This window comes from Fusarium oxysporum, chromosome XI (genome assembly GCF_013085055.1).
Source record: "Fusarium oxysporum Fo47 chromosome XI, complete sequence".
Taxonomy (NCBI): domain Eukaryota; kingdom Fungi; phylum Ascomycota; class Sordariomycetes; order Hypocreales; family Nectriaceae; genus Fusarium; species Fusarium oxysporum.
Window position 1 is genome coordinate 2064136 of NC_072850.1, and position 26619 is coordinate 2090754.

Consider the following 26619-nt stretch of genomic DNA (forward strand, 5'->3'; position numbering starts at 1 on the left):
GTCTAAGGTTGCAGTTGATTCACTCGACGGATGTCATTGATCTTAACTCAAGAACAAAGCAAAGCAGTTTCAACGTAGAACCGTATTGGGAATTCCGTATTCCATCTTCGATAAGATCGATGCGGCATCAGCTCCCGCGCCGCCTCAGACTTTTCGGTATCGGCCAAACAGGCTTGTGCTTACATCGAGTGCCGTGCGTAGTGTGGAGCATATTCCGGAGGTGGCTGTTGGCCAACCGGGATGGATCAATATCCCGAGCAAGGGTATGGATCCTCCAACGGGGCAGATTCCGGGGAGTGCGGAGAAAGGTCCTGTAGTGGATGCCGGCTTACGGTGTTGATTGCTCGGAACGAGGCAGTTGTGTTTCGCGCAGTTTCCAGGGAACAGGTTGTATGGTGGCAATGGAATGCGAGCGCTCGTGATCAAAACAGTCTTCACTGGCCGACGAGTATCTACTGTCAGAGGTGCGATGTCTCCCGTAGTTGATTGATCTGCGATCTCAAATCTGTTCAAAGTATCTCACTGTGGCAGTGTTTGCAGTCTCACTCACTCACACATCACTATTGTCGTCGTCGTCGACTACCTTCATCATGGCAGTCCAATCAATCATCTCCCGTCAAACCCTACCCGCTACTCAAAGAGCTCTCAAAGTCCAAGGCGCAGGAACAGTCACTCTCCAAGAGAACAGTCCCATCGAGCCCCCAAAGGAAGATGAAGTCCTCGTCAGAATCTGCTGTGTCGGCGTCAATCCCCATGACTGGAAATCCCTAGACATGTCACCATCCGCCGGCGCAACGTGGGGCTGCGATTTCGCTGGTGAAGTCGTCACTGCAGGACCTCTGACAAACAAATTCAAGCCAGGTGATCGTGTTGGCGGTGCTTGTGCTGGTAATCGGTCTGATAATCCGAATAATGGTGGTTTTGCAGAGTATGTCAGTGTTCCGGAGATGTTGTTGCTCAGACTTCCGGACTGGATGAGCTTTGAGCAGGGTGCGACATTGGGTGTTGGCTTGTTGACTGTTGGTTTGTCGCTGTATCACACAATGAAACTTCCCCTTCCTTACTCAGGTGAAGTGAGGGACCAGTATATCCTGATTTACGGTGGTGGAACGGCTACTGGGGGTTTGGCAATTCAAGCCGCCAAGCTGTAAGTTCATCGTGCTTGCACTGTGAGCCTAAGCTGATGATATTCAGATCTGGCTTGAAGCCCATCACAACCTGTTCTCCAGGAAAGTTCGAGCACGTCAAGTCTCTAGGCGCCGTAGAAGCCTTCGACTACCGCTCTCCATCCTGCGCGTCAGACATCCGCACCTTCACACATGACAGTCTAGAGTACGTTCTTGACTGCATCACCGAAAGCAGCAGCATGAAAATCTGCTACGCTGCCATTGGAAGCCACGGCGGTAACTACATCGGTCTAGACCAATTCCCCATTCGTGGACATACGCGTCGCGACGTTCGTCCAGGCTGGGTTCTCGCGTGGACAGCGCTAGGTAAACCTGTTGATTGGAGAAAGCCATATCGTCGAGAAGCAAGACCCAAGGATAAGGCGTTTGCGGAGAGATGGGCGCCTATTGCACAGAAGCTACTGGATTCTAAGGATATTGTGACACATCCTACTGAGGTTAGTGATGAGGGGTTGGCGGGTGTCGCAAAGGGAGCCGAGAGGGTGAAGATGGGAACTGCTGGTGGCAAGAAGCTGATATACCGTGTTGCTGCACCCTCGACATCTTAATGTAGGCGTATTTATAAGAGTTCTATCGTTTTTTGTTTTTTTTTAGCAATTTCTTTATCGGTCTCGACTTGGTTCAGATTGGCAATCTGTCTGTGACGCGTCGCGTTGTTTGTAATCGCGACACACTAGAGTCAAAGGTTGTGTATCTATTTTTAGCAACGCCAGATCTTGCAAAACTCTCTTGCTTAACATCACTTGCCTCTGCGAATTAACTAGATCAAATACATGCAAAGTGTTTCAATGGGGTTTTCTACATGAGTAGTTGAGGATCCTTCACAATCGACTGTTGCCAGTAGTTCCTATCAAATTTCCTTTACATTGGATACTTAAGATTTTACAATTAATTTCTTCCTACACATCTGGCCCACGTTGTGGTCATCTTGCCAACTTCAATACCATTGAGATACCATAGTTAATCAAAAAAATCAACAACCTGAATTCTATAATAAATTTTTACATCAACCCTAATTAAGTTCTACGCACTTCAAACCTTGCATTTGCTTGTTTGTTCTCAATTACCCTACAGACACAATGACGTCACATTCGACAGATAAAAAATGCAGTAAGATGACTAAAAATTGCACTAAGCCTATCAGCGCTCGTTGTTAGATTCTACCGCGGGCGTAGATCAGCAGCCCATTTCTGCCTGCAGCTGGTCACAAGCGTTCAGCGAAGGACGGAGTAAATCTCCGCTGGAGTGGAGAATCTCCGGGCTCGGCCCCGTAACGGCGAGGTGGATACGCCCACCCCGGTCTCACTGTATCCACCGGGTTTTTGGCAGACCTCCCATCCGCTGTTCACATGTCTCATACAATTTGTGTTGCTCATTGCACTTTCTTCCTTTCTCACCACCAAGCATTCATACATCCCAAAACCTTTCATCTTTCACTCATACCAATGACGTTTGGCTGCCCCTACGTCGTCGCCATCCCTCTTCGCGCTGAAGTCCCCAACTCTGTCCAACATGTCATCTCGTCTCTCCGCGATTTCACTCGCAGCGTTCTACGGTCTTGTAATTCTCTACTTCCTAAACAGACTATGGGATCATATCAGCTACTCAATCAAGACGAAGAAGTACAAATGCGGACCTCTCAAGACCTATCCCCATTGGGATCCCATCTGGGGCATTGACTTTGTTCTCTCCATGAGCCGTGCTTTCAAAGAGCATCGGTGGTTATCTTGGATGGAGGAGACATGGGCTGCGCAAGGAACTAAGACTTTCAAGGCGAGGTTTCTGGGGATGAGAATGGTGTATTCGTCTGAGATGGAGAATATGAAGGCGATGAGTACATCGCAGTGGGAGGAGTTTGTTCTTGAGCCCATTCGTGTGGATAATGGTGTTGCGACGCCGTTTACTGGGAAAGGTGTTAGTACGGCAGATGGTGAGTTCTGGCATTATAGCCGGGGTATCATCAAGCCGTATTTTGAGAGACAGGCATTTGCCAATGTCGCGAGATTGAAACCGTTCACGGATAAGATGTTGGACCTCATTCCCACCAACGGCGACACCTTTGACATGCAGGTTCTGACAAGACGATGGGTAAGTCGCATCTGCTCAATGCGAACGAAACTGACTTGGTTTGAACAGTTTCTTGACACGTCAACTGAGTTTCTTTTTGGAAAGTCCCGCGACTGTCTCACTTATCCTGAGCGCGAAGACGTAATGCTCGCCATGGTCGACATCATGCGCGGTGCACGCGTCCGTCTTACCATGAGTAAATTCATGTTTCTCCACCGAGACCCAAAATGGTATGAGAGTATTCGCTTCGTGCACAACTTTATGAATGAGTACATCGACCAAGCCTACGATGAACTGCACCAGCGAAAAGAGCAAGGTGAGAAGTTTGCTGACAAGCCTGAGCGAACCGACTTGCTCTGGGATATGGTGCAGAAGATCCCTTCTGAGGATAGAATTCTTCTCAGAGATCAGATCACTGCTGTTTGGGTCCCGAGTAATGAGACTACGAGTATTCATATCTCGAATGCTATTTATCAGCTTGCTAGACATCCGGATGCTTGGGAGAAGTTACAGAAGGAGGTCCTTGATCTCGGTGATGAGGAACTCACCTTCTCTAAGCTTCGCGGGATGAAGTACATGAATTGGGTCATCAATGAAAGTAAGTCAGATCGGCCTTCAGAAGCCTCTTACTTATCATTTCAGCACACCGAACTATTCCAAATGGCATCCAAATGATCCGTGTCGCAGCCCACGACACAACCCTCCCCCGTGGCGGAGGCCCAGACGGCAAACAGCCCATCTTCTGCGCCAAAGGTGACATCGTCCATTGCAACCGCTATCTGATGCATCGTGACCCTGACTACTGGGGTGAAGATGCAGCAGAGTTTAGACCAGAACGATGGGACGGTCTCCGTCCTCTTTGGCACTTCGTCCCTTTCGGTGGTGGTCCCAGAATTTGCCCTGCTCATATTCTTGTTGCTACTGAGACGGCTTATGTTTTAACGAGGTTTTGTCAGAAGTTCAAGGGTATTGAGGCGAGGGATGAGAGGGGATATGTTCCTGTTATGAGAGTTGGGCCTAGTAGTTTGAATGGTATCAAAATCGCTGTCACCCCGAGGTAAAGCTTTGAAGGGATAAGGTTTGGGCGACGACTGTCTGGGAGGATATGTCATTGATCATCACGAGAATCAAACAAGCTTGTACTTGGGTAGTTACATTATGAAAATCATAATCAATGAGCTCTAGATGCTTCATCATCAATGAGAGACAAAAGTGATTCAAATGACATCATCCTACTTCTGACTCAATATCTCCCCAAAGACCTTTTGAGTATGCTCGAAAACCTTAAGAGGCCATCCTTCCCTCTCCATAGGACCCAAAACCTTGCCATCCGTAACTGTGCTCCCGTCACTCAAGACACGATAGAAACCACTACACGACCCATAGCAGGCTGCTTGATCAGTAACATCTACAACTGCAGAACAAATCATTTCTCTGCTTGGATATCTCCCACTCAGAGCATACTCAGCTTGCCGACGCCCACATTCTTCCTCAGACATAGCTATGAATCGATAAACAGGCAGAGCGATCTTCCCAGCTAGTACACCAACTATCCCAGCGCTCTGTAGTAAATCAGATAGAAAGGTAGTCGCCACCCAACCAGGATGCACATGCAACCAAGACAACTTTGGGTAGTGAGAAGCCAAGTACATGAAGACAAGACTGTGCAATGTAGTGACCTGATTTACCGCCCTCGGAGCTGTATAGCTACCTTTCTTGCGCAATCCAATGTCCCCGTCATTGGTAAATAGTGGACCCTCATGACCCCCAGCTAGGACGGAGAGAACCCGTGGGTGGGGTGCTTGCATGAGCATGGGGAGTAAGCGTTCGATAAGACGCATGCGGATGTAAAAGGATAGAGCAAAACAAAGATCAAGCTTCTCCTCAGTATCTGTGGAGTAAGTCAGCAAAGCATAAACTCCACAAAACGAGTGTCTTACAATGGGGTCCACCGAACGCCAAAGATCCAGGACTCATAAACAACAAATCCACATGTTTCTCCAAGTTCATAATCCTCTCACAAACACCTTCAATACCTTTGATAAGCGAGACCTCAGCTTCGACGAATTGGATCGCAGCGTTTGGGTTGTATTCGTTTAGAAGTGCGAGTTCACCCGCAAACCTCGCTTTCGACCGACCAATAATGTAGAACCGTGGATTAGGCAAAGCCCGGGTAAGAGCCTTGAGAGTAGCGAGACCGATGCCCCTCGTTGCCCCTACGAAAACTGCCACGAAGGATTGGGGGGCGGGGTGTGATGACGACATTCTGTGCTGACGGGGTGCTTATCGTCTGATACGGACAGCTATTCTAATCCTTATTCTGAACTGAAATTCCTCCGCCTTTTTACAGATGAAAGGGAATACGACGCGAGACCGAAGTGCGTGGCGAGATAGAACTCGGGATATCGTTTTCCAGTACGCGGTCTATACGGGGTACGCTACCCGATGTGATAAGGATTCTCCGGCCGATACATGTTTGCAGCGACCGGCCCGGGCGGCACGGAGAATTAGAGCTAGTTTAGCACGGGTCAGTGCCGCTATTGTGACATCCGCGGCGCCTACTATACTGATGGTCAGTAATCATGTCAAAGGCATCGAGGGGTAGTGCTATAGCTTAGAAAGTGATCTTGTAGATTGAACGAATTGGCCCTGCTCAACAATTGTTTCTGTATCACTTGTAAATTCAAGTTCGCTGAGATGACAAACCCCACGAACCTTACCATGAATCAGCTCAGCATGGACTGGGAGCTTGTCGCCTCCACCTGGCAGACAGCTTCACCAGCCTCACGAGTAATCGTCACCCTCAGTACCCTCTCACTCACAGCCCTTCTCATCTCAATCATCTACGAACTCTACTTCTCCCCCCTCTCCAAATTCCCCGGCCCAAAACTATGCGCCATCTCCCGCATCCCCCATCTCATAGCAACAGCCAGCGGCCACCAACTTCCCTGGCTCATTAATCTCCACAACAAATACGGCGGCGTTGTTCGCATCGCCCCAGATGCTCTCACATTCACTGATGAGCGCGCCTGGGCTGACATCTGCGGTGCATCAAAAGCTGCTAAAGATGGAATGGCGAAAGATCCTCGTCTTGCGGCTCTGGTGGGTGGTGATTTGGTGAATCCGGATCCTGCGAAGCCGAGATCGCAGCAGACTCATAGTATTATGAGAAAGGCGATGGTTCCGGCGCTGAAGAGGGAGAATGTTAAGAAACTTGAGGGTATGATTAATGGGCATATTGAGGAGTACCTCTCTGCTCTACAGAAGGCTAGTGAAAGGAAGGAAGCTGTTGATATGCGCGACATGAACAGTTTTCTCATCTGTGATCTCATCGCAGATCTATTCCTCGGCGAATCACTTCACTTGTTTACAGACCCAGAGTTCATCCCTTGGGTTCACTCTTTCGATCGCTTCGCACGAGGCGTCACCATCCTAGCTGTTCTTAACCGCTTTCCCTTCTTACATAAATTCCTCCTCTTTGCCGTCCATCGCTGGGGAAGTGGTGAACGCGACTCTTTCATGGCACCCATCTTTGCACGCTTTGATCGTCGTGTTGCTCTCACTTCAGCTCGACATGACATGCTGCAAATGGTTCTAGATGGAGATTCAGAGGGTACAGGACGTCAAGGAACCATGCCTCTTGACCTTCTACGAGAGTTTGCACCATTCTTGATGCTAGGTGGATGTGAGGCTATGCCTACTGTTCTTACTGGTTTTGTCTACTTCGTCTTTCGCAAGACGAGTGCGGATATCAGGAAGAAGCTTCTGGGAGAGGTTCGCGGAGCTTTCTCCAGTGATTCTGATATCACAATGGACAGGATAAGCCAGTCACAGAAAGATCTTCCTTACCTCGAAGCATGTCTTCAAGAGTCTATCCGCTGCTACTCACCCGCTGCAACCGGCACCGACCGTGTAGTACCTATATCTGGAGCTCAAATCGCAGGTCATTTTGTGCCCGGCAACACAGTCGTCATGATGTTGCACCAAGTGACCTACTCAGTCAAGCACAATTTTTCCAGAGCATCGGAGTATGTACCCGAAAGATGGCTTCCTGAAGGAAAGGGTCGGCCTCAGGATTGTATCGATGATGTGAGAGGCAGTGTACATCCGTTCTCGGTTGGCCCGCAGTCTTGCTTCGGACAAGAGTGAGTTTCACTATTTCATGAGCTTCATTAAGACATATACTAACAACCTACAGACTGAGTTTTTATGTATTGCGGCTGGCGCTGTGTAAACTTTTGTATCGCTTTGATATTGAGCTTACGCCTGAGTCTGAGAATTGGGTAGAAGGGCAACTCACATTTGGTACAAGGTCAAAGCCTCCACTGATGGCATATGTCAAGAAAGCATCACTATAGCTGGCTAGAAATGTGGATATTCATCACTATTGCCTGAGAAACTTTTATTCGAAAAGAGGTGATATTCAAATCTTTGGCCCGTAGGTCTGGACCCCCTCTGGTAGATACAGGACAGAGACAGTGATGCCTTGGAGCTACCCCAAATTTACGATTTTGTGGAACCAGAGGCTGTTTTGAGTGACCCAAGCCCAGTGGTTTACCAGAAGAAGTGTACAAGGTCACTTTTAGTGTTTTGGAGAAACTCTGGACTGATTCGTCAAGCTCGTAGAGCCTTGCTGTTATGATAGTAATTCTTGTATTATAGTTCACAAAGTGGCCAAACTATTCACTGCGATCCTTCACAACCATGACCATGACACCTTTCGAATCCAACGGCGGCATACCCACAAAGAAATCATGAGCAATCTCCACATCCCTCTTCGTCGTGCCAACCAGCTCAAGATCAAACCTGGAGAAGATGGTCGCAACAGTGAGATACAGCTCAGCATATGCGAGGTTCATACCAATGCACTGACGACTTCCTCTGCAAAAAGGCACAAAGTGGCGGCTCAGACTGGTTTTACCATGCATCCAGCGTTCTGGGTCAAACTTGAAAGGATCTGGATAGTGTTCCTCGTTTGTATCAATGAGATATGAGGATGAACTCATGCGAGTCTGCAAGACTTAGGATTCTGGTAGCAAGAGGAGAGAGGGGACTTACTCCTCGAGGCAGTTTGTATCCGGCATAAACAAGATCTTCCGTTGGTGCATACCGAGGTAGGCGTCCAGGAACACCGAATGAGAGCCTGATACCTTCTTGTATAACTCCAGTCTTGTTGTTGTTAGTAAATGTTAAGCCGTGTGTAAGGTCAACTCACCAGGTATGGGAGAGGCTCAAGTTTCGCAACAGTGATGGGTGAACTTGCATCTGCTGTTACTGTTTCTAGTTCCTTCCTCAGCGTAGTAAGCATGTCCGGATTCTCCGTAAGATGAAAACTCAGCGTCGTCAACGCCGCAGCCGTCGTCTCAGTACCAGCACCCAGAAAGATAGCCGCCTCAGACTTGAACCTCTCCAGAGTCTTATCCGCTTCGGGCAGTTGCTTGCTATCTCTCATCTCATGAAAGACAGTTCTAATCCCGTCCTTCTTCTCTTTTGCCAGGACATTTGAGATTTGACCAGAGATCTTCTTGTCGTAGTCAGCCAGTGGCTGTAGCTTTGGATCAAGCTTTGCAAGATAGCTGATGGGAATCTTTTGGATGATATCAAACAGCCATGGAAACATGCGTCCAATCGGATGGGCTTGAGGCATCTCATGAAAGAAGTCCAATAGCTCTTTGCCGAACTGGTCTTGCTTCATGTTATCCATGCTCTCGCCAAAGCAATATTGAGCAATGACATCCATGGTAAGACCGCTGTAGAGAGCTTTGAAATTTACAACCTCTCCACTCTCCCTGAGTGAGCTCATCCTGCCAGCGAGTTGGTGAATGGTTTGTAGGATCTGCGGCTCAAGAGCACGGATAGACTGCTTTGAGAACGATCCAGACAATGCAGCCCGTCGAACTCGATGGGTTTCGGCAGCATAACTGTCAAACATGCTCTCATCATGGGTAGACATGAAACGGATTTTGTTGCGAGGATGATGAGGACCACTGGCGTAGATTTCATCGTAGAAGCTATCATCGTTGATATGGACCTCGTAAGGGTTTATCCTCACAATGGGACCATACTGACGATGAAGTTCTTGAATCTTCCAGAGGAATTTGCCTCGTTTGACGACATCGTAGTAGAACTCATAGAAGAAAGTGAGAGCTGCTAATCTTGGTCCCGGTATCTTTGCTAGAGGCGATAGATACAGGCGGTAGACGACGGTGAAAGTGATGCGCAGTGCAATGAGAGACGCTGCCACTGTCAGCAGTGTTCTGGCGTTCAATTGCAAATTTTCCATGGTCGTCTTAGTGCCGAGTGTTCAACTCACTCACTGTAGAGATGAGATAGTATGCCTACTACCCATCCTGACAGGCATGACAGCATATACGAAAGCTATCTCACCAACCCACCACCACAAAAACTAGTTCTGATGTAAAGGTGCCGTTTTCCCGTCCATCCTTCGGCATGTGAATTCTCACCATCAGCCCGGAGAAAACACTCCGGTTGACATGAGCGGCAAAATACAATGTTGTTTCTGGCATAGTCGAACTTAGTGCGTCAGCCGTCAGCCCATTTCCCCTCCATTTCCCGTTACCGTGCTTGAATCCTTCGGCACCCCACGGAAAACCCCTGGCTCACCTTATTCCTTAGGCTAGTGAGCCGTAGATCCGGCTTTAGTATAATCAGCGCGGCAAATACCTACCTACTCGTATGCAGCGTCGGCCGCCGTATCAGAGAACGATACGGGCCGTTCCGCGCACTATACCCACTAGTTTTGGAGGCGTTTTACAGATAAGAAGTAAACAGTTAAAAGAAGGTGGTAATTGATGCAGTTGAGAGTAGCAATATTGGCAATTGAACTCCACAAACAAAACAACAAGTTAATATTTGCACAAATCAAGAATGGCTACTGAAGCAGTGAACCAACCTCCCCAGACGGGTACTGATTCCAGCGTTACCAATGGCACTGGTATGGATGCCCTGATGGAGGATGCGAAGAAGCGTGGCTTGCAGGAAGAGATTTCCCGTCTAACTGATAACCATTTGGTTTATACTGATGCTGCTGGTGGCAAGTTGTCCTATGCACCAGTTGATTGGAAGAAGCCAGGTCTTAGAATTCTTGACTCTGCTACTGCAGACGGTATGTATACCTTCTAAGACATAGAGCACCGGTGGTGATAATAGTGATTTAGGTATCTGGCTGCAGGATCTTCGCAAGCAAGCTGGTCCTGTTGCTGATGAGCAGACGTACATTGGCACTGATCTGGTCGAAGACTTGTTTCCCAAGCCTCGACCCCACGGGATTGAGTTCAAGAAACAATCCATTACAGAGCCATGGCCCACTGAGTGGAAAGAGTCCTTCGATCTCGTCCACCAGCGCCAAGTCCTCGGCTTCTGTGGCAACTTCTCCCTCGAGCAAGCCGTCGCCAACCTCTGCGCCCTCGCCAAGCCCGGCGGCTGGGTCGAGCTCGTAGAACTCGACTGCGACCAGAGTCTCCTCGAGGAAGGAACCGCAGCGCACGAGTTCTTCCGTCTTCTCGAGCAGATCTGGAAGATCAAGAAGATGGGCGGCAACTTTGGCCCCAACCTCAAAGAGTGGATGGAGAATGCGGGGCTGGAGGATGTTCAGGTTGATGTTTTGCAGTGCAAGGTTGGCGCGAAGGCTAAGCCTGAGCTGAAGCAGGCTAGTATCAACGGTGCAGCTGGTGCGGGGCCGATGATTGTGGCTATGGCGCGCAGTAAGTTTTCTTCGGACCTTTTATCCTTGTGATTAGTACTGACTTTGATGATAGCTCTTCCTGAGCTTGAGGGCTTTACTACTGAGCAGCTTGATACTCTTGATACTAGAGTTCGTAAGGAGCTCGCTGAGAAGGGAGCTGAGTTTCAGAGCTTTGCTGTCAGGGGTCGTGTTCCTGCCGGAGGATTGAAGCCTAAGAAGTAGATTCTAAAACTTTCATGTGATGGCACTCGGTTGGAAGGATCAAGATAGTTACTACTAGAATCTAGCCAAGACAGCATTAGTAATTACCATCCAACCACTTTCTGGCTGCTTTGAACTGTTCTCAAATCATGCAGGTTCACAATGATCAGTAAACGTTCATCCCGGCTACAAGTATTTAATGGAATGATAACGGCCAATCAAAATCAAATCAACCCGAGTACATGCAAATTTGATAATTGTCATTGAGCTGCCATTCCCTGTTTACCTATTAAACTGTAACGCTTACAGCCTTGTGGGGTTTGAAGGATCTGCGTGATAAAGTGCGAAGACCCGCCTCGGAATACGCCCTGTAATCACTATTGGTCAAGATGCGAGTGAGATGATTATTGGCTTCCCTACACGGTAACTCGTAAGGGCAGTTGCTGCAACGCTCATATTGGTAGGATTTGTTCTGCATGTCAGAGGAGCTTTAGTTGTGGATATTGTCGAGACATCCCCCACTTATAATCCCCCATTGCGACGTCGCCAAAGTTTAAATGTCACCTACCTGCCGTATCGAGATCGACATTTCATTTACCCCAAGATTCGTAAAGAACCCCAAAGGGGAAGCGTTGGGGAAACGTGAACGAATGTCACTGCGTTGCGGTTCGTCAATAGTCTGTAGATAAGCAAGACTGTGGGGTATACCTATGCCAGGACAGCTGGCCAACACTCAAAGATACTACTAACTGTTATAATAGTTTTACATAACAATTATATGACATGCTTCCATGCATCATATTGGGCTCAGTGATATCAGTCCCAGAGGATCAAGAACCATGGCCTTTGCACTTTTCCAAGCCGGAATCCCGCATTGACCTGCGCAACTGGGCTTAAGCGCCTAGAATACCAAGCTTTTTAGCCTTATGAGCCGTTGTGTCACACCCAATCAGACGCTCCCAGTCCTCGCCAATGCACGTTGGGCGAGCTGACCACTCGGGACCGATGGCATTATGTCTCAGTAATCCTTCGCCCCACTGCCGACGGCAATTCTTTTAAAGTCCGTGGGACTCAGCAAATTAGATAACGAAGTGAGATACTGATAGGACCGTCAAATCTGGCCCTGTCTGAAATGATGAGGGAACATGATCTGATTAGACTTCTGCGAAATCTGCATCTAGGCGGAGAACTTTATCCGGAGGATCTGACACGCAGCAAGAACCTTGACATATTCGTCATGACTTTTATTTGTCAAGTTTGTAAATAATGTCAGGCTTTAAATCCACCAATCTAAAGATTCCGCATTGACCTTGATATGCCGGGTGTTAGGGGGAGGTGTAACACCATAGGTCTAGGATTGCATCCTTTGATCGACGCGTATCACAACGTGTCGAATATGGCTGACTGCAGTGGAAGTCGAACGTTATTTGCATTATTGACATCGAGGAATGGGTATTGTTTCTCAATACGGTTCGCAGCTGCCGAGAAGAGATAATTTCAAGGTGAATGCTGTACTTGCATGACAACATTGACGCCCCGGGCGTATCATTCTCATAGTTCGTGACACTATCCTATTGCCGTGGACATAAGCCTCCCATACATATGAACCGTCATCAATAGCTCCCTTTCAAAGATAGAGGTGTCTCCTGTCATCCAGACAACACCCACTCACGGCTAAACTGAACCAAACTATCCATAACCAAAACCCATTAGCTCCCTCTTCAAATGGATCCAGGTCCAGCATACAAACGGCGTCGTCCCGCCGTAGCATGCACCGAATGCCGCAGACGAAAGATTCGCTGCGACCGTCACTCTCCCTGCGGACCCTGTAGCAAATCAATGCCGAGCCTGCGATGCGTGTACAACAACCAGCCAACAGCTCGAATTCCCGAGAGTTATCTGGATCCCGGGATGCAGCAGCAGCACGACTCGTTGGTTCTGAGCAGTCACGCGCATATGGTACCTCATGAGCAGTCCATCTTTGGCCAGCAGCCCTTTGATGAGGTGCAGGAGATGGATCTTTTTAATATGGATGTTGCGCCCATGACTGATGTGTCGCTGGGGTTTGTTGATATGGATTTCTTTGGGATGAGTGATTCGCACTCGAAATCAGCTTCTATTGATTCAACGAATTCGCTTCTTCAAGGTCTGTCGAGATCACCATCGTGGACAACTTCCAGTCTTCCTTCAACAATGGCTAGCAGTATCACAAACTCACTACAGAACATGCCTCTGACTCAAACCAAGAGCTCTGGAAGGTCCTCAGCATCCCAAACCAGAGAAACCGAATATTCCTCTATTGAAGACCATGAGAGCCATTGGTATGAGCCATTCTCCAAATGCGAGAAGTTCAAATTTCTCGTGGACAGCCTTTCTGGAGATGATATCCATCTTTCATCTGAGCAAGAAGCCCTTCGGCCATTATTTGAGTCGTACAACAGGCTCTTTCGCGATGTTCGAAGAACCCACGAAAGCAAACTCGCCACTGAGAACTCTGTCTCAACTCAAAATGGTGCGCGTAGCATGCTCCCAGCAAGAAGGACATGCGACTCACTTGTTGATGCATATATCAAGACTTTTGAGTCTGTGCTACGCATCATTCACGTCCCGTCATTCCTGAGAGATTATGAACACTTCTGGGAAGATTCTGCTTCATCAATCTCAAGCACTGATGAGACATTCCCCTGCAAGCTACTTCTAGTGGCAGCACTTGGATCCATCACTTTCACCCCAACAGACTCACAGCAGGATCAGGCCACTTCATGCCGAGAGCATTCAAACAACTGGATCTCCTACGTCAAAGACTGGCTCGCCCGCAAGAGCATGAAGGGCATGCGAGGAGATCTAAGTATGGCACAGATCGCCTGTCTTTTAGCCCTGACACGTCACACGCACCACCAGGATTCGGCCCCCATGGGCGTAGCATGGCTTTCCGAAGGACACGGTCTAACTCACATGGCCGTTCAAATGGGTTTACATCGGGAACCAAGAGTCCGGTCGCCGAATATATCCGCGAAGGAAGCCGAGATACGGAGACGGCTTTGGGCTACAATGTTAGAGTTGTCGTTGCAGGTTTCTGTCGACCAGAGTCTCCCGGCTCCCATCGCGCCGGAGAGCTATGACTGTGAGGTACCGAGTAGTATTGCGGATGATGATCTGGTGCTGGGGGTCGAATCACAGAGTATGATCCAGTCATCAGTTCTCATGCTCCTTGCGCAAACTCAAAGGCTGCGTCTTCGGATTCTCCAACTTGTGAATGCACCTGGATCTTCAAAGACGTATCAGGAATGCCACGCTCTTGCATCCGAGCTCAATGCGGCATGTTCCGTCGGTGAATCCAAGCTAGATTCACAACTCAGCGACTTCCAGAATAGCCTCTTGACTAGATTTACTAAACCGTTTGTGTTAGCACTGCATGATGCTTTTGCCGAAGAAGCATATTCGAAGCCCGAATACTACTATTCACGAAGAATGCGAATGGAGATCTCAGCACAGCTACTATCATCTACAGCAAACCAAGGCTCGTACTCAGCACTATTTATCAACGGGTCAGGGCAGTTTTCCGTTACGCAGAGACAGGCCACAATGTCCCTATGTCTCGATCTAATCCGGGATTTTGAAGAAGAATCATTTCCCAACCTGGACAGTGGTTCCCGCGCAAAACTCCGAGATATTCTATCTAACACAATTACAACGTTCAAAAGACGTGTCGAAGCATCAAGGGGATCGGATACAACAGAAGAGTTTATCTTATTCTCATGTGCATTATCATACATTGAGAGCCTACAGCGAAAGGAGGACGGTAAAAAGGTGGCCAGGAGGATTAACGAAACTGCAAAGAATGTGCTCGGAGTCTGCTGTGATACAATGGAGAAGCAGAGGCGGAGGGAGTCACTCGCAGAGACAGATATTTGGATGGGCCGATAGTCTCTTGACACGTCGAAATAGTTGCCTTATGGTCGAATTCATTACATGCATCACACTATATTTACTACTCGTACTGAATGTTTGTTTTCATGTAATTCAGAGTAACCGAAATGTATTCAGGTGATTTCGTCCTTCTCGTTGATCCAGATTGATGTTGTCGTGATAGCACATTTTCCTCTCTGGTTAATTCAAGCAATACCAACTGCTCTCCACCACCACTATGCTGCATAATGAATAACGCGTTTCGGATAGAGACTCTTAACCCGAGAATGCGACATTGTTTGATGGAAGCGGCGTGATATATGCACGGAAAATCCCACGGGAAATCCTTCGGGGAATCTCCTCCCGTGCCGTCTCACCCTTGCTATACAGTGTGATGTTGTACTTTATCTCAACAGAAAAGCACTGTACTGGTCTTTTGCCCCGATGCTCCTTGACGGCTGAGATCTGGCGGCTTGTCAATAGGAGTCTTTCAGTGATGCCGGTCCTATCGCTCATCATTTCAGAGTTTATCATAGTCATCCATATACGCCAACAGATTTGACACTGGATTAAATCAAACTTCCTCTTCTGCAACAGTCCAAGCAACGTACCTTGACAAGATTCTGTGCCAACATACACGAAACAATGGCGCTCCATCAGTTACTCGCCCAACAGGTTACAACACGGAATCTTCCTGTCCTTGCAGTTGGAGCTGCTTTTCTCATTTTCATCTTTCGAAAGCTTTTCACAAGCAGCCAAAAGTCTGAGGCAAAAGGCTGGAAGCCAATACCTCGCTACTGGCAATGGGATCCAATATGGGGTCTCGATCTGGTAGCGAGTCAGATCCATGCCTTGCGATCAAACCAATTCTTGGCATGGCTTGCCAAGCTTCATGCCAGCATGCCTCACACCAAGACCTTCAGTATCAACATGTTTGGTGTCAAGTGGATCTACACCTATGATCCTGAAGTTTTGAAAGCTGTCTATGCGACTCACTTCAAGGAGTTTGGTGTTACACCAATCGGTAATCTTCGAAGAGGATTAACTCCTTTCGCTGATAAGGGCGCAATCACTACTGATGGTGAGGATTGGAAGCACAGTCGCTTCTTGATCCAGCCCTTCTTTGATCGTCAGGTGTATACAAGCACCGACAGAGTAGCTCGACATACAGACCAATTCATCAAACTACTACCTGATAATGGTGAAACGGTCGATCTGCAACCTCTGCTGCAGCGATGGGTAAGCTCTTGTTACCTTACCTACTGTCCAACCAACTGACAATCTTGACCCAGTTTTTGGACATTGCCACGGAGTTCATTTTTGGCGAGTCAACTGAAGCTTTGGTATACCCTGAGCGTGCCAAGATTGCCAACACAATGCTTGACGTTCTCGATGGTGGTCGTCTCCGCGCTCAGCTCAACAGACTCATGTTTCTTCGTGATTGGACTCCATGGCTGAAGTCAGTCGAAGAGATCCACGCCTTCGTTACTCCTCCCATTCAAGAAACCATCAAGGAGAAGCATGAGCGTGAAAAGAAGACCAAGGAGGGCGCAACTGACTTGGAGCCTGAGCGAACTGATCTTCTCTGGACAATGGTACAAAACCTTGAGGACGTTGAGGAGCTGAGGTCGCAGATCTGCTTGATTCTCGTCGCCAATATTGACACTACGTCTGTGTTCATTAGCAACTGCGTCTGGTGGCTTGCTCGTTATCCTGATGTCTGGGATAAGATCCGCCAGGAGGTGCATGAATTGGGCGACATCCCAATGAATTTCTCAGTTCTTCGAAACATGAAGTATCTGAACTGCGTCATGAATGAGAGTAAGTATATCACCTTAGCTTCCCCGCATCTTCTCGAGCTAACGTAAAAGCTCATCGCATGATACCCAACAACGTCTCTCAACTTCGCGGTGCCTTTGAGGATGTCGTGATACCAGTAGGCGGTGGTCCAGATGGCAAATCACCGACCCTCATCCGCAAGGGCGATCTAGTTCTCATCAACAAGACCGTCATGTACCGTGATCCCGAGGCATGGGGCGAGGACTCAAATGAATTCAAGCCTGAGAGGTTCGACGGATATCGAGGCTCGTGGGGCTTTTTACCTTTTGGTGGTGGACCAAGACGGTGCCCGGCTCAGATGATGGTTCAGACTGAGGCGGCGTATATCCTTGCTCACCTTGCTAAGACTTTCAAGCGCATCGAGCCTCGCGACCCAGAGCCGTACGTGCCTGTTATGAGGATTGGGCCGTCGAATAAGACTGGTGTCAAGGTGGCTCTATACAGATGATACGGGGTTCTTTGGTACAATTTGCATGTTAGAGCGATCGAATGGCATTTTAGTGTTACTTTACAGTTTCTAGCTCTTGTCAAAGGCCATGTGGAGTATCTACGTATATGGCACTAAGCAGCCACGCCCGAGAGCGTCACCTATAATTTTGTATAGAATCAAGTCAGTAGAACTATTTTCTAAGTTGTTCTCGGATCGCTCTTGTCCTATATCAAGGGCTGGTCTCGTACTTCCTAGCTCTCTGTTGTTTCTAGATAAATTACCTCCAATTTCGTCTGCAACTTCCCCATCAAGGACTAAAAGAACTTCCGTCGAGCGCCCCGTTGAGAATTTGTGATACAGAGAGAATGCCACAAAGAAAGAGTTGAAAGTGAAGGTGCGGCATCTGATTGGGCACGGAGAATAGCGGGATATTACGTGTTATAACGGGCCATACCTTGACATCCGTAAAGGAGACGCATTTTCGAGTGGATCTGCAGTCAACAATTCTGAACCGTTTGCCAACACCGTAGAAAGGGCCGATTATAGATTCTATCTGTCGTGTTTGAACTTGCTCGATGGTACACTTGCTTTTACCCAGTTCTTCATCCAAACTCGAGACCTTTCCACAACTTCCACCTTCACAGCGAATTGAGTGCCAGTCTGAATAGTACTATCACGATGGAACTCACTATCGCACAACCAATCACGCTGAAATGCGGGCTCACTTTACCAAATCGGCTCACCAAAGCCGCTATGGCCGAAAGATTGGCTGACAAAGACGGCCTTCCAGGTGGCAAACAATGTCTCTCAACCTACAGTGAATGGGCGAAAGGAGGTTGGGGCTTGATCATCAGTGGTAAGGGTTGCTCAAACGATCACAACTCACCACATTCTTGACCAATTGATAGGTAATGTTCACATCGATCCCGCTCATCCCGGTGCACCAGGGGACTTCACAGTGAACCGGGATGTCCCTAGAGAAAAGACTCTCGCGGCTTGGAAGACTTGGGCCAGTGCTTGTTCACTGAACGGAACTAAACCTATCGTCCAGATTAACCATCCAGGACGGCAAGCACCATTTGTCAAAAGCCTTGCTCCGAGTCCAATTCCTCTAGATCTTGGCAAGGGTCTGTTCCCATGGCTTGTCAGATCATTGGTATATGGAACTCCAAAGGAGATGACACAAGCTGACATAGATGATGTGGTGACGAGATTTGCTGAAGCAGCGAAGCTATCAGTGGAAGCGGGCTTTGCGGGAGTAGAAATCCATGCTGCACATGGATACTTGTTGGCGCAGTTCTTGTCCCCACTTTCGAATGAGCGAACAGATGACTATGGAGGCTCCCCACTAGCACGGGCCAAGATTGTTGTCGACGTCGTCAAAGCTGTCAGAAAAGCTGTACCAGCTGGAGCTTGTGTAGGCATAAAGGTCAATTCAACTGATCACACAGATTTGGGCGACTTCATCACCCAGCTGAAGGCCATCGTTGATGCTGGAGTTGACTTTGTAGAGGTCAGTGGAGGGTCCATCGAAGATCCCATGTTCAGCACTGGCCTGCACACAACAATTAAGGCAAGTACCAAAGCTCGGGAAGCCTTCTTCGTCGACTTTGCAAACGCCATCAGATCTGAGCTTCCAGACGTCCCCATCATGTTGACAGGTGGCTTTCGGACCCGGCAAGGTATGGAGGCTGCCGTGAAGGGAGGCAGTTGTGATCTGGTCGGTTTAGCTAGGCCATCGGTCATAGACCCTGCCCTTCCAAAGAAAGTTCTGGACACCAGTATACCAGAGTATGGGGCCTTGGCATATGCTAAAAGGATTGAGGCGTGGAGTTGGGCCAAGTATACTGGAATCAAGGCCGTTGGTATGGGGGCTGAAACGGTATGTCCACATCCTACAACTCTGATAACGGCGGAACTAATAAAGAGAATAGCTTTGGTATACAAATCAGATTGGGCGATTAGGTGCCGCAAATAATTGAGCTCAAGTATTTGGTTTCATGTATTTTGTATTTTGATAGATTTACAAGAAGTTGACGTGCATCGAACCATTAATCCAAGCCCACCATAACTGAGAGAATGATGATTGAGTCTACTGCCTGAGCTTTGCGAATGATATGGTCAAGTACTTGCTTAGATCCTGTATGCACCTAAGCGGCAACATGCGTTTGCTAGTAATAGTATGCACGAAACCCGGCCAGCTATGAAACTATCCAGCCACAATCCATCGCGTATTTCACAGCAAGGAAGCAGGTCTGCCCCTATCGTACAAATGCAACCATGGTGGAGGACAACAACGCTTTTGTTATTGTCGGAGCCGGCTGCATTGGACTTTGCACGGCACATCAGTTGTTAAAGTCACTCGACAGCCAGGAGCGCAAACCCAGTATCATCGTTGTGGATGCAAGTGATGGACCATTCGCTGCCGCTTCGTCAGCTTGCACAGGTTGTTTCCACTACCACTTCCCTGGCCCGCTGATTAAGCAAGCCTCCTGTGGCCACACCAGGCAGCTTCACTTAAGATTGAAAACCCAAAGTCTGCGACAATGTCCATCTCAGCACCCAGGCCAATTAGTTGTTGGACAGTCTTGATCTTACTCAGACTACAGGCAATCATCAAAGGCGTTTCCCCATCCTTATTTCTAGCAAAGTCAGATCATATTCACGCAACCCGATTGAGCTGAAAATCACACTCTGGAACTTCTGTTTGTAATGAATTGGTTTGTTCTCTGAACAATAACAAGATGTGTAGCTCCGCCTTGCCTAATATTGAGGCCCTCCACCAACGTGAATTGCCAAGCCAACCAGTAGGAACAAAGATGACAATGCGCTCCCGAAAGAATGCATAGGGATTTATACTAGGCCTATTCCTATCTACTTTCTTCGACAACCTTTTTCAGATCTCGATTCATCCTCACATAGCCTTCCTGTAGCTCGTTCAGCTTTCCCGCAGCAGCAGCTATTGGTGCCAAGATGCCAGAAAAACGCTCCCCTTGCGTAAATCGCGTCCATCGTCCATCCTCGACAGCTTCCAGGCGACACCAGTGCTCTGTATCGAAGATAATCGGTGTCAAGATACTGCCGTTCCATCGAAGCTCTTTTTCAGGCTGTAATACTGATACAACATTGGTGTATGTCTGGTTATTCTCGATCGTGATGGTCTGCTTGCTTCCAACGGCGAGTTCAGTATGTGGCGGTTGCACTTGAATCGAAGTGACGAAGGTATTCCATTTTGGCCAAGACTCCAAGTCCATTAACACGCTCCAGACTTGCGATGGAGGCGCTGCAATTGTGATTGATTCCTGGATTTCGCGCATTTTGATTGTAATTGAGTTGAGTAGTGTGAGATGTCAACTGTATTGGATCTGAGTGGGGGGATACTTTGGACTACCAAGAGTCTACTAATAGCTTTATATATAATCCATACTTGATTCATTTACTGCTCGATTCTGGAGAAGTGATTACTTTGTGAAGCGGCACGGCGCATATGGATGACCGACGCAGGCTACTTCAGCTATGACGTCAACCAGTTCGGGGTGTTATTTGTCCGCTCAGGCTATCCAGTGCCTCAAGTCTCCCCGAGAATGTCGCATCTATTGTCCCGATGCAACAACAACAGCAACATGGCTCGTCTAGCAATTATCATTTGGTCTTTTCTCTCTTGGTTTGAACTTCAAAAGGCAGTGGCTCATAAAATCTTAAGAAGCTCTCTGGTCTGTCTAATCGGTACTAAGAAGCAAGCAAAACTAGGGTATTGTTGTCTTTGGCCATTTCTGTACATTAACATAGGGACGTCACACTACTCTGTACCATTACTGTTCACTTGAAACAAGGATTTATCTAATAATGGTATCTGTCTTTCATCAGCACAAAGCCTCGTCAGTTGCTATAGCAAGACGCTAACTATCCGAGTCAACCTTTCCCAAGCCCAAGCTCGTATTTACTGCAGCGACCACGTAAAATCGTCATTGAAGACGACAGTGGCGCTGGTCCTCCCCGACATGTCAATTTCAATGCTCTGATCATGGATCCCATCAATCATGGTACCACTTTGGCCATCGCGTTGGAACCAGACCCGGATCCTGTTGTTAGGCTTAATCTCCTGACTGGCGCCTCTCGGGAGTTGCATAGAGCCGACGTAGATGGGAGCCCTCGAGCCATTGATGGTTCTGTACACAATGGGGGAGGCTCTATCGGCCTGGTTATTGAAGCGAATACCGTCTTGAGGTCCACCGTCGTTGACACTGCCTCGATAGTCTGGAGTCAAGGTGTAGGTCTGGCCAGGCCTGATGGAATCGACATTAGTCGACGCCTGAACTTGGACTGAAGAGCTGATTAGCATGTTGATTTTTGAGCTGCAACACAGATGACTTCCATACCTCCTTCCATGAAGTTGGATTGACTGGCAGCAATACCAAGGTCATCATTCCAGTTGAACTGAGCATTAGGCGCAATACCTTAATCATAATCGTCAGTGTAAGCTAAAGTAGAGGAACGCAAAGCCTTACTGCTGGTTGATGCTATGACCTTGTATCCCTCGCGCTCCACTCCAGAAGCAAAGCAGAGCTTGTAACCCTGCTGCGCGAATTGTTGTATGGCCGCGCGCCCTGGAACCTTGACTGTCAGAGAATAGTTGGTCATTTTGACAAGGACTTGTGGTGGGGATTGATAAGGAACAGTGATGATGAAATATTTGTTGTTTTCTGTGGAACAAGAACCAAATCAGGGAAACAGAAACGTCTTTTATAACCTACAGCGTCCCAGAAAGCCAGCTGACCTCAACAGTTTTGGGCTTTCAATGGGAGCTCAGCTGGCCACGTTAATGCAGCCTACTATAGTTCATACCACTTCCTTAGAAACATACATAGGCGGGCGGTTGACTACAGGCAGCTTACTGTAGCTATCGAACTTTACCAACCTATGGCTGCAGTCTTTCTGAGCATATTGAGAGACATGGCGTATACTGTTCAATAGTCTGCTCAGCATTTCACACTAGTCTTTGCCCAGACCAATCTTGGGCAGATAGTACAGCCAGCCACGATAAATCCCGCCCGCCAATTGAGGCTAGACAGTTGCAGATGTCTCTGGCAAAGCATACGGCGTTAAGGAATACTTATATATGGTACATGCTTACGTGGTATCTTATGTACTCTTTAACAGACACCTGGCTGTAACCTCATCCAGTCTTGTCCTGCACATGGCATCTATTGCCCCAACGCAATGTCAATTACACTTCTTTGTCCTGAAAATAACTGCATGAAGTTGTGACTTATTCTTTGAACATCAAATTGTTAGAACTGTTGCTTTGTAATTTTCATTGAGCTCTCTCCGTTCTCGGCCTGCTTGGTTTCAAGGCGCGAGCAAAACCAGCCACAATGGGTGCTTCACCTGCCACAGTAACTCGTTCCGCGAAAGCGGAATGCGATGTGATCCATATGCAGTGTTCTGATTGGTGGCTGCTTCTTCCTCTTTCGACGATTCACTCCACTATCGATGTTCGCCTATCTTAGTGCCAGTCAGAAATCTCGGCGAGTGATATCAGGATCCCGCGGGATATTGTTGCTGATATTGAAGAGCTGATAACATCTAATATTAATTCAAAAGTCGCCAGTCTCTTGATATCAAGCTCTTGACCTTGGAAATTCATAAGGAAATACTTGTCAAAACCGTTCTGAAATTTATCACCTCTTTTGAAACTTACACTATCGGGTAGTCTAGTCAAGTAGTCAAGTAAAGCAACAGTTCGTGCTCGATATTTATCTCAACACAGAAGACACCTAGGAACGCTGGATATTCTGGCCATTATTTGCAAAATGCTCCTGGCTATGCCACCATGAAATATAGAGACACTGTGCTTACCTATCACCTTGCAACGTCATAATCCGGTTTAGCCGGTCTATCCGCCGTCAGCTGCAATACCCTTCCCTTCTTACATCGGCCAACCAGAATACGCGTCCTCGCGCGAACTAAGTAGTTTACAGCGGAATCATGAATTTTTAACAGCCACTATTTAAGCCGCAAAGTAGCCATTCGCCCATGCCTCCGAGATTCGGCAAGCAATAGCGCTGCCCGGCCTTGGAGTCACTAAGCAGAATTTCCAATGCCTGTCAACAGCGCCCTTCACATGATTTCACAAACATCGTCCTTGTGACTCTCCCTCCGTTCAAACATAAGATGTTTCGTGTTTCATGGTAATCAAAGGCAAACATGTCGACCGATGAATGGCTGGATCGGGTGATGCTTATAGAACAAGCTGTCGCCAAGTGCCGCGGAGATGTTGCGCACGCTCAATCAGCGCAAAATGAGGAGGAACTGCGGGCAGTTATCACCACGATGTGCCACGATATTATCGGAATAATCGGAAGGCCTCAGGTTGAGAGATCATTGCAAGCATGGTCTGAAGTATACCCCGAGCAGGAGGGCGCCAGGTTGATAGAGAAGACGAGCATCTACCGCCATTTGGTCAGTGCTCAGACCCCACATACAGTATCTCTAAAGCTAATGGAATTCACAGAAGCAAAATAATACGGCTTGGGTCCCTATACCTGCGCAGGAAGACATAAGGTCTGAAGCCCAAGCTGGCTCGTTGAGACCGACACCTGGAACATCATCTTCGCCTCCATCGGTACAAGAAATGGAGGTTCAGAACCGGGCGGAGAGACTTCGGGATGCTCTCTGTCTACCACCTATTCGCCGCGCCTCTGCAGACAATATCAATCTATCGCATCCGAGATACGTATCTCACTTACCACCAAGCCATCAAAGGACACCACAAGATGGTTACTATTCTCCTTTCACGACCTCTCCGACAACACGAAGTAACTGTTCAGAGTCTCCAAGGGTTCTTCCTCCAATCATATCATTTGGTGACGACATAGCCGAGTCGCCCGTCTTTCATACTCCCCAGAGTAGTCGACGAGCAAGCCAGGTATCATACCCAGCCTCAGATAGAAGTCTAGACCCCTTCCAGCCTATTCACTATGATCCAAACCCTCACGAGAAGGCAGCACCGAGTTTGAAGTCGTACCCCACTAACAACATGACAACTCATGGCGGCGTGGATCAGAATAATGGTACGTGTCGGATACCGAGTGACAAAAAGGCTGGCACTACATTCCATGAGATCCCAACGTCTTTAGCAGAGTATCTTGAGAGGATCCTTGCTGCAGGGGACATGCCGTTTACTCTGGCTGGCTTCAGGGACACAGATAATTATTACAACTGCCCATTCTGTAGCGAGAATGGGAAGAGGAATTATAAAAGGTCAGGACCTTTTGCGGACCATTTAGTAAGGCACTGGAAATCACTACAGACATAATAGCAAGACGGACATGGTTAGAGACCAGCCCCATTGTCGAAGAAGAAATAATCGACTCCACTCATAATATTGGCTATTTACATAAAACATCTACTCATAACTGTCCTCCAATCCGAAGAAGAGAAAGCTTACTCGCGCTCGCAAATCATAATCTAAGGACGGTGAAGCAAGATCTTGCCGTTCTTGTCATACCAGATCTTCCTCGCCTTCACCTGTCGAAGGTAATCCTTACCAGACGTATGCGCATCAGCAAAGAAAAGCCACCACTGTCCCTTATACTCAACAATACTTCCATGAGTAGTCCACCCATCAACAGGATCAAGAATCTTGCCCTGGTAGGTATAAGGACCATAGATGTTCTTGGAAGTAGCGTAGACAAGGAAGTGGGTATCACCGGTGGAGTACATGAGGTAGTACAGCTTGCCGCGCTTGTGGATCCAAGGGCCCTCGAAGAATCGTCGCTTGTTGTCCTCAGCCTGAAGAGGCTTGCCTGTCTCGGGGGCGAGAATGACGAGATCGCGGGGTGTTTCGGTGATCTTGTGCATGTCCTTGCTTAGCTTGGCGATTTGAGGGGATAGGGCATTGGTGCCGTTAGGAGCAGCCTTGTCTCCAATCCACGACTCGTTAAAGTTCTTTTTATCCTGCCAGGCTTGGAGCTGGCCGCCCCAGATACCGCCCCAGATGAGGTAGGCCTCGTTATCAGTGTCGACGTAGCTAGCAGGATCGATACTGTACGTGCCAGGGATCCAGCTCTTGTCGGCCTTGAAAGGACCGCTGGGCTTGTTGGAGACAGCAACTCCAATTCTGAAGATCTCATCCTTGTCCTTGGCGGGGAAGTACAGATAATATTTGCCGTTCTTATGAGCTGCGTCAGGAGCCCACATTTGTTGCTTCGCCCAGGGAACGTCATTGACTGAGAGAGCGACGCCGTGGTCGACAACGGGATCTTTACCATAGATGCTCTTCATGGAGTAGGTATGGTAATCCCTCATGGCGTATTGAGCGCCTCCTGTGCCGTTGACAACATTGGCTTCGATGTCGTGAGATGGGTAAACCCAGAGCTTGCCTTCGAAAACATGAGCTGAGGGATCCGCGGACCAGAGGTCGGTGATCAGCGGAGGAATGTCATTAGTGTCTTGCGCTGCGCATTTGCTGGTCAGAGACAACAGCAATGCTGAAGACAGAAACTTGAGCTGCATCTTAGCGAGCTGTAGACCCTAATGCTTGATTGACAAGATTGAACAAGAGCCTGATGAGTAGCAATCCTATGGATCGTGCCCATCTCTTTTATACCCAGTTTTCTCGCTACTATACCAACTGCCGTGACGATGACCTCAACTAAGTTTATCCCCTTGATATATCAGCCTATTCCCCCTGGAAATACGGGGTTGCGGGGTATCTTCTTGGCACAGGACTGGCCCGCCGGATAAAACAATTTTAATAGAGTTTAATGGATGTTTTCTATATAAACTCTTTGTCATGCTGCACAGCGCCCTCAACTAAGCAGCTGGGGGCGATAAACACACCGCCAAGCGTAAGCAGATACGACGTCCACCACGGTAAGATTTGTGCCTAAATTGAATTTCTATTATCCAGAATTACCCGTGTAGTATTTTGTTGATGTTAGTGAGAAAATAGTCTATTTGAATTTATACTTGCCAGGGGATCGTCAGGAATATAGACAGATTAGGAATTCAGTGCATGCTTCGTCGTGCCATGGACTGGTGCGCTTAGCATTGAGCCCCGCAGGGTACCAGATTACCGGTCCATTCAGCTTACAAGCAGGACATGGCCAAGGTGCACGATGCTACCTCATTGGATCTTGCCTCCCATGTTTGCGTAATGCATCTAGAACCTCAGATACATTAGACCCTGGGAGAGTAGAAAGTCAACATCATACTGTTTCACGGTAAAGGGCTGTTAATGAAGGTGATGTCCTGCGAGATGCACCAACAGATCCGGC

The 26619-nt window shown here is 48.0% G+C and overlaps 12 protein-coding genes across 12 annotated transcripts; 7 read left to right on the forward strand and 5 right to left on the reverse strand.

Moving 5' to 3' along the window:
* Nucleotides 1–590: 590 nt before the first annotated feature.
* FOBCDRAFT_148935 (chaperonin 10-like protein) lies at nt 591–1735 on the forward strand (the record flags this gene model as incomplete). Its single annotated transcript, XM_031192886.2, has 2 exons — nt 591–1147; nt 1195–1735. 2 exons carry the CDS (start codon nt 591–593, stop codon nt 1733–1735), a joined length of 1098 nt encoding a protein of 365 aa, XP_031031732.2.
* An 864-nt stretch (nt 1736–2599) lies between these two features.
* FOBCDRAFT_254210 (cytochrome P450) lies at nt 2600–4315 on the forward strand (the record flags this gene model as incomplete). Its single annotated transcript, XM_031192887.3, has 3 exons — nt 2600–3275; nt 3324–3852; nt 3897–4315. The coding sequence occupies exons 1-3, from the start codon at nt 2700–2702 to the stop codon at nt 4313–4315; spliced, it is 1524 nt and encodes a 507-aa protein (XP_031031733.2). The 5' UTR covers nt 2600–2699.
* Nucleotides 4316–4826: 511 nt separating this feature from the next.
* FOBCDRAFT_245390 (uncharacterized protein) lies at nt 4827–5519 on the reverse strand (the record flags this gene model as incomplete). Its single annotated transcript, XM_059610681.1, has 3 exons — nt 4827–4879; nt 4966–5145; nt 5195–5519. 3 exons carry the CDS (start codon nt 5517–5519, stop codon nt 4827–4829), a joined length of 558 nt encoding a protein of 185 aa, XP_059466261.1.
* Nucleotides 5520–5975: 456 nt separating this feature from the next.
* Nucleotides 5976–7612, forward strand: FOBCDRAFT_281656 (cytochrome P450; the record flags this gene model as incomplete). The annotated part of the gene is made up of 2 exons (XM_031192889.2): nt 5976–7399; nt 7453–7612. 2 exons carry the CDS (start codon nt 5976–5978, stop codon nt 7610–7612), a joined length of 1584 nt encoding a protein of 527 aa, XP_031031735.2.
* A 321-nt stretch (nt 7613–7933) lies between these two features.
* On the reverse strand, nt 7934–9537 carry FOBCDRAFT_148767 (cytochrome P450; the record flags this gene model as incomplete). The annotated part of the gene is made up of 3 exons (XM_031192890.2): nt 7934–8266; nt 8313–8423; nt 8470–9537. The coding sequence occupies 3 exons, from the start codon at nt 9535–9537 to the stop codon at nt 7934–7936; spliced, it is 1512 nt and encodes a 503-aa protein (XP_031031736.2).
* Nucleotides 9538–10142: 605 nt separating this feature from the next.
* Nucleotides 10143–11181, forward strand: FOBCDRAFT_148581 (uncharacterized protein; the record flags this gene model as incomplete). Its single annotated transcript, XM_031192891.2, has 3 exons — nt 10143–10380; nt 10433–10978; nt 11033–11181. The coding sequence occupies 3 exons, from the start codon at nt 10143–10145 to the stop codon at nt 11179–11181; spliced, it is 933 nt and encodes a 310-aa protein (XP_031031737.2).
* A 1818-nt stretch (nt 11182–12999) lies between these two features.
* FOBCDRAFT_281659 (uncharacterized protein) lies at nt 13000–15087 on the forward strand (the record flags this gene model as incomplete). Its single annotated transcript, XM_031192892.2, has 1 exon — nt 13000–15087. The coding sequence occupies one exon, from the start codon at nt 13000–13002 to the stop codon at nt 15085–15087; it is 2088 nt and encodes a 695-aa protein (XP_031031738.2).
* Nucleotides 15088–15714: 627 nt separating this feature from the next.
* Nucleotides 15715–19413, forward strand: FOBCDRAFT_147233 (uncharacterized protein; the record flags this gene model as incomplete). The annotated part of the gene is made up of 6 exons (XM_031192893.3): nt 15715–16308; nt 16362–16890; nt 16941–17289; nt 17983–18194; nt 18247–19220; nt 19360–19413. The coding sequence occupies 6 exons, from the start codon at nt 15715–15717 to the stop codon at nt 19411–19413; spliced, it is 2712 nt and encodes a 903-aa protein (XP_031031739.3).
* Nucleotides 19414–20208: 795 nt separating this feature from the next.
* FOBCDRAFT_281662 (uncharacterized protein) lies at nt 20209–20655 on the reverse strand (the record flags this gene model as incomplete). Its single annotated transcript, XM_031192895.2, has 1 exon — nt 20209–20655. The coding sequence occupies one exon, from the start codon at nt 20653–20655 to the stop codon at nt 20209–20211; it is 447 nt and encodes a 148-aa protein (XP_031031741.2).
* A 501-nt stretch (nt 20656–21156) lies between these two features.
* FOBCDRAFT_233811 (uncharacterized protein) lies at nt 21157–22034 on the reverse strand. Its single transcript, XM_031192896.3, has 3 exons — nt 21847–22034; nt 21718–21795; nt 21157–21661 (listed from the first exon to the last, which is right to left on the reverse strand). Exons 1-3 carry the CDS (start codon nt 21977–21979, stop codon nt 21279–21281), a joined length of 594 nt encoding a protein of 197 aa, XP_031031742.2. The 5' UTR covers nt 21980–22034; the 3' UTR covers nt 21157–21278.
* Nucleotides 22035–23498: 1464 nt separating this feature from the next.
* On the forward strand, nt 23499–24349 carry FOBCDRAFT_254212 (uncharacterized protein). Its single transcript, XM_059611098.1, has 3 exons — nt 23499–23800; nt 23853–24074; nt 24115–24349. The coding sequence occupies exons 1-3, from the start codon at nt 23546–23548 to the stop codon at nt 24214–24216; spliced, it is 579 nt and encodes a 192-aa protein (XP_059466262.1). The 5' UTR covers nt 23499–23545; the 3' UTR covers nt 24217–24349.
* A 459-nt stretch (nt 24350–24808) lies between these two features.
* On the reverse strand, nt 24809–25855 carry FOBCDRAFT_148248 (glycosyl hydrolase; the record flags this gene model as incomplete). The annotated part of the gene is made up of 1 exon (XM_031192898.2): nt 24809–25855. One exon carries the CDS (start codon nt 25853–25855, stop codon nt 24809–24811), a length of 1047 nt encoding a protein of 348 aa, XP_031031744.2.
* Nucleotides 25856–26619: the final 764 nt, after the last annotated feature.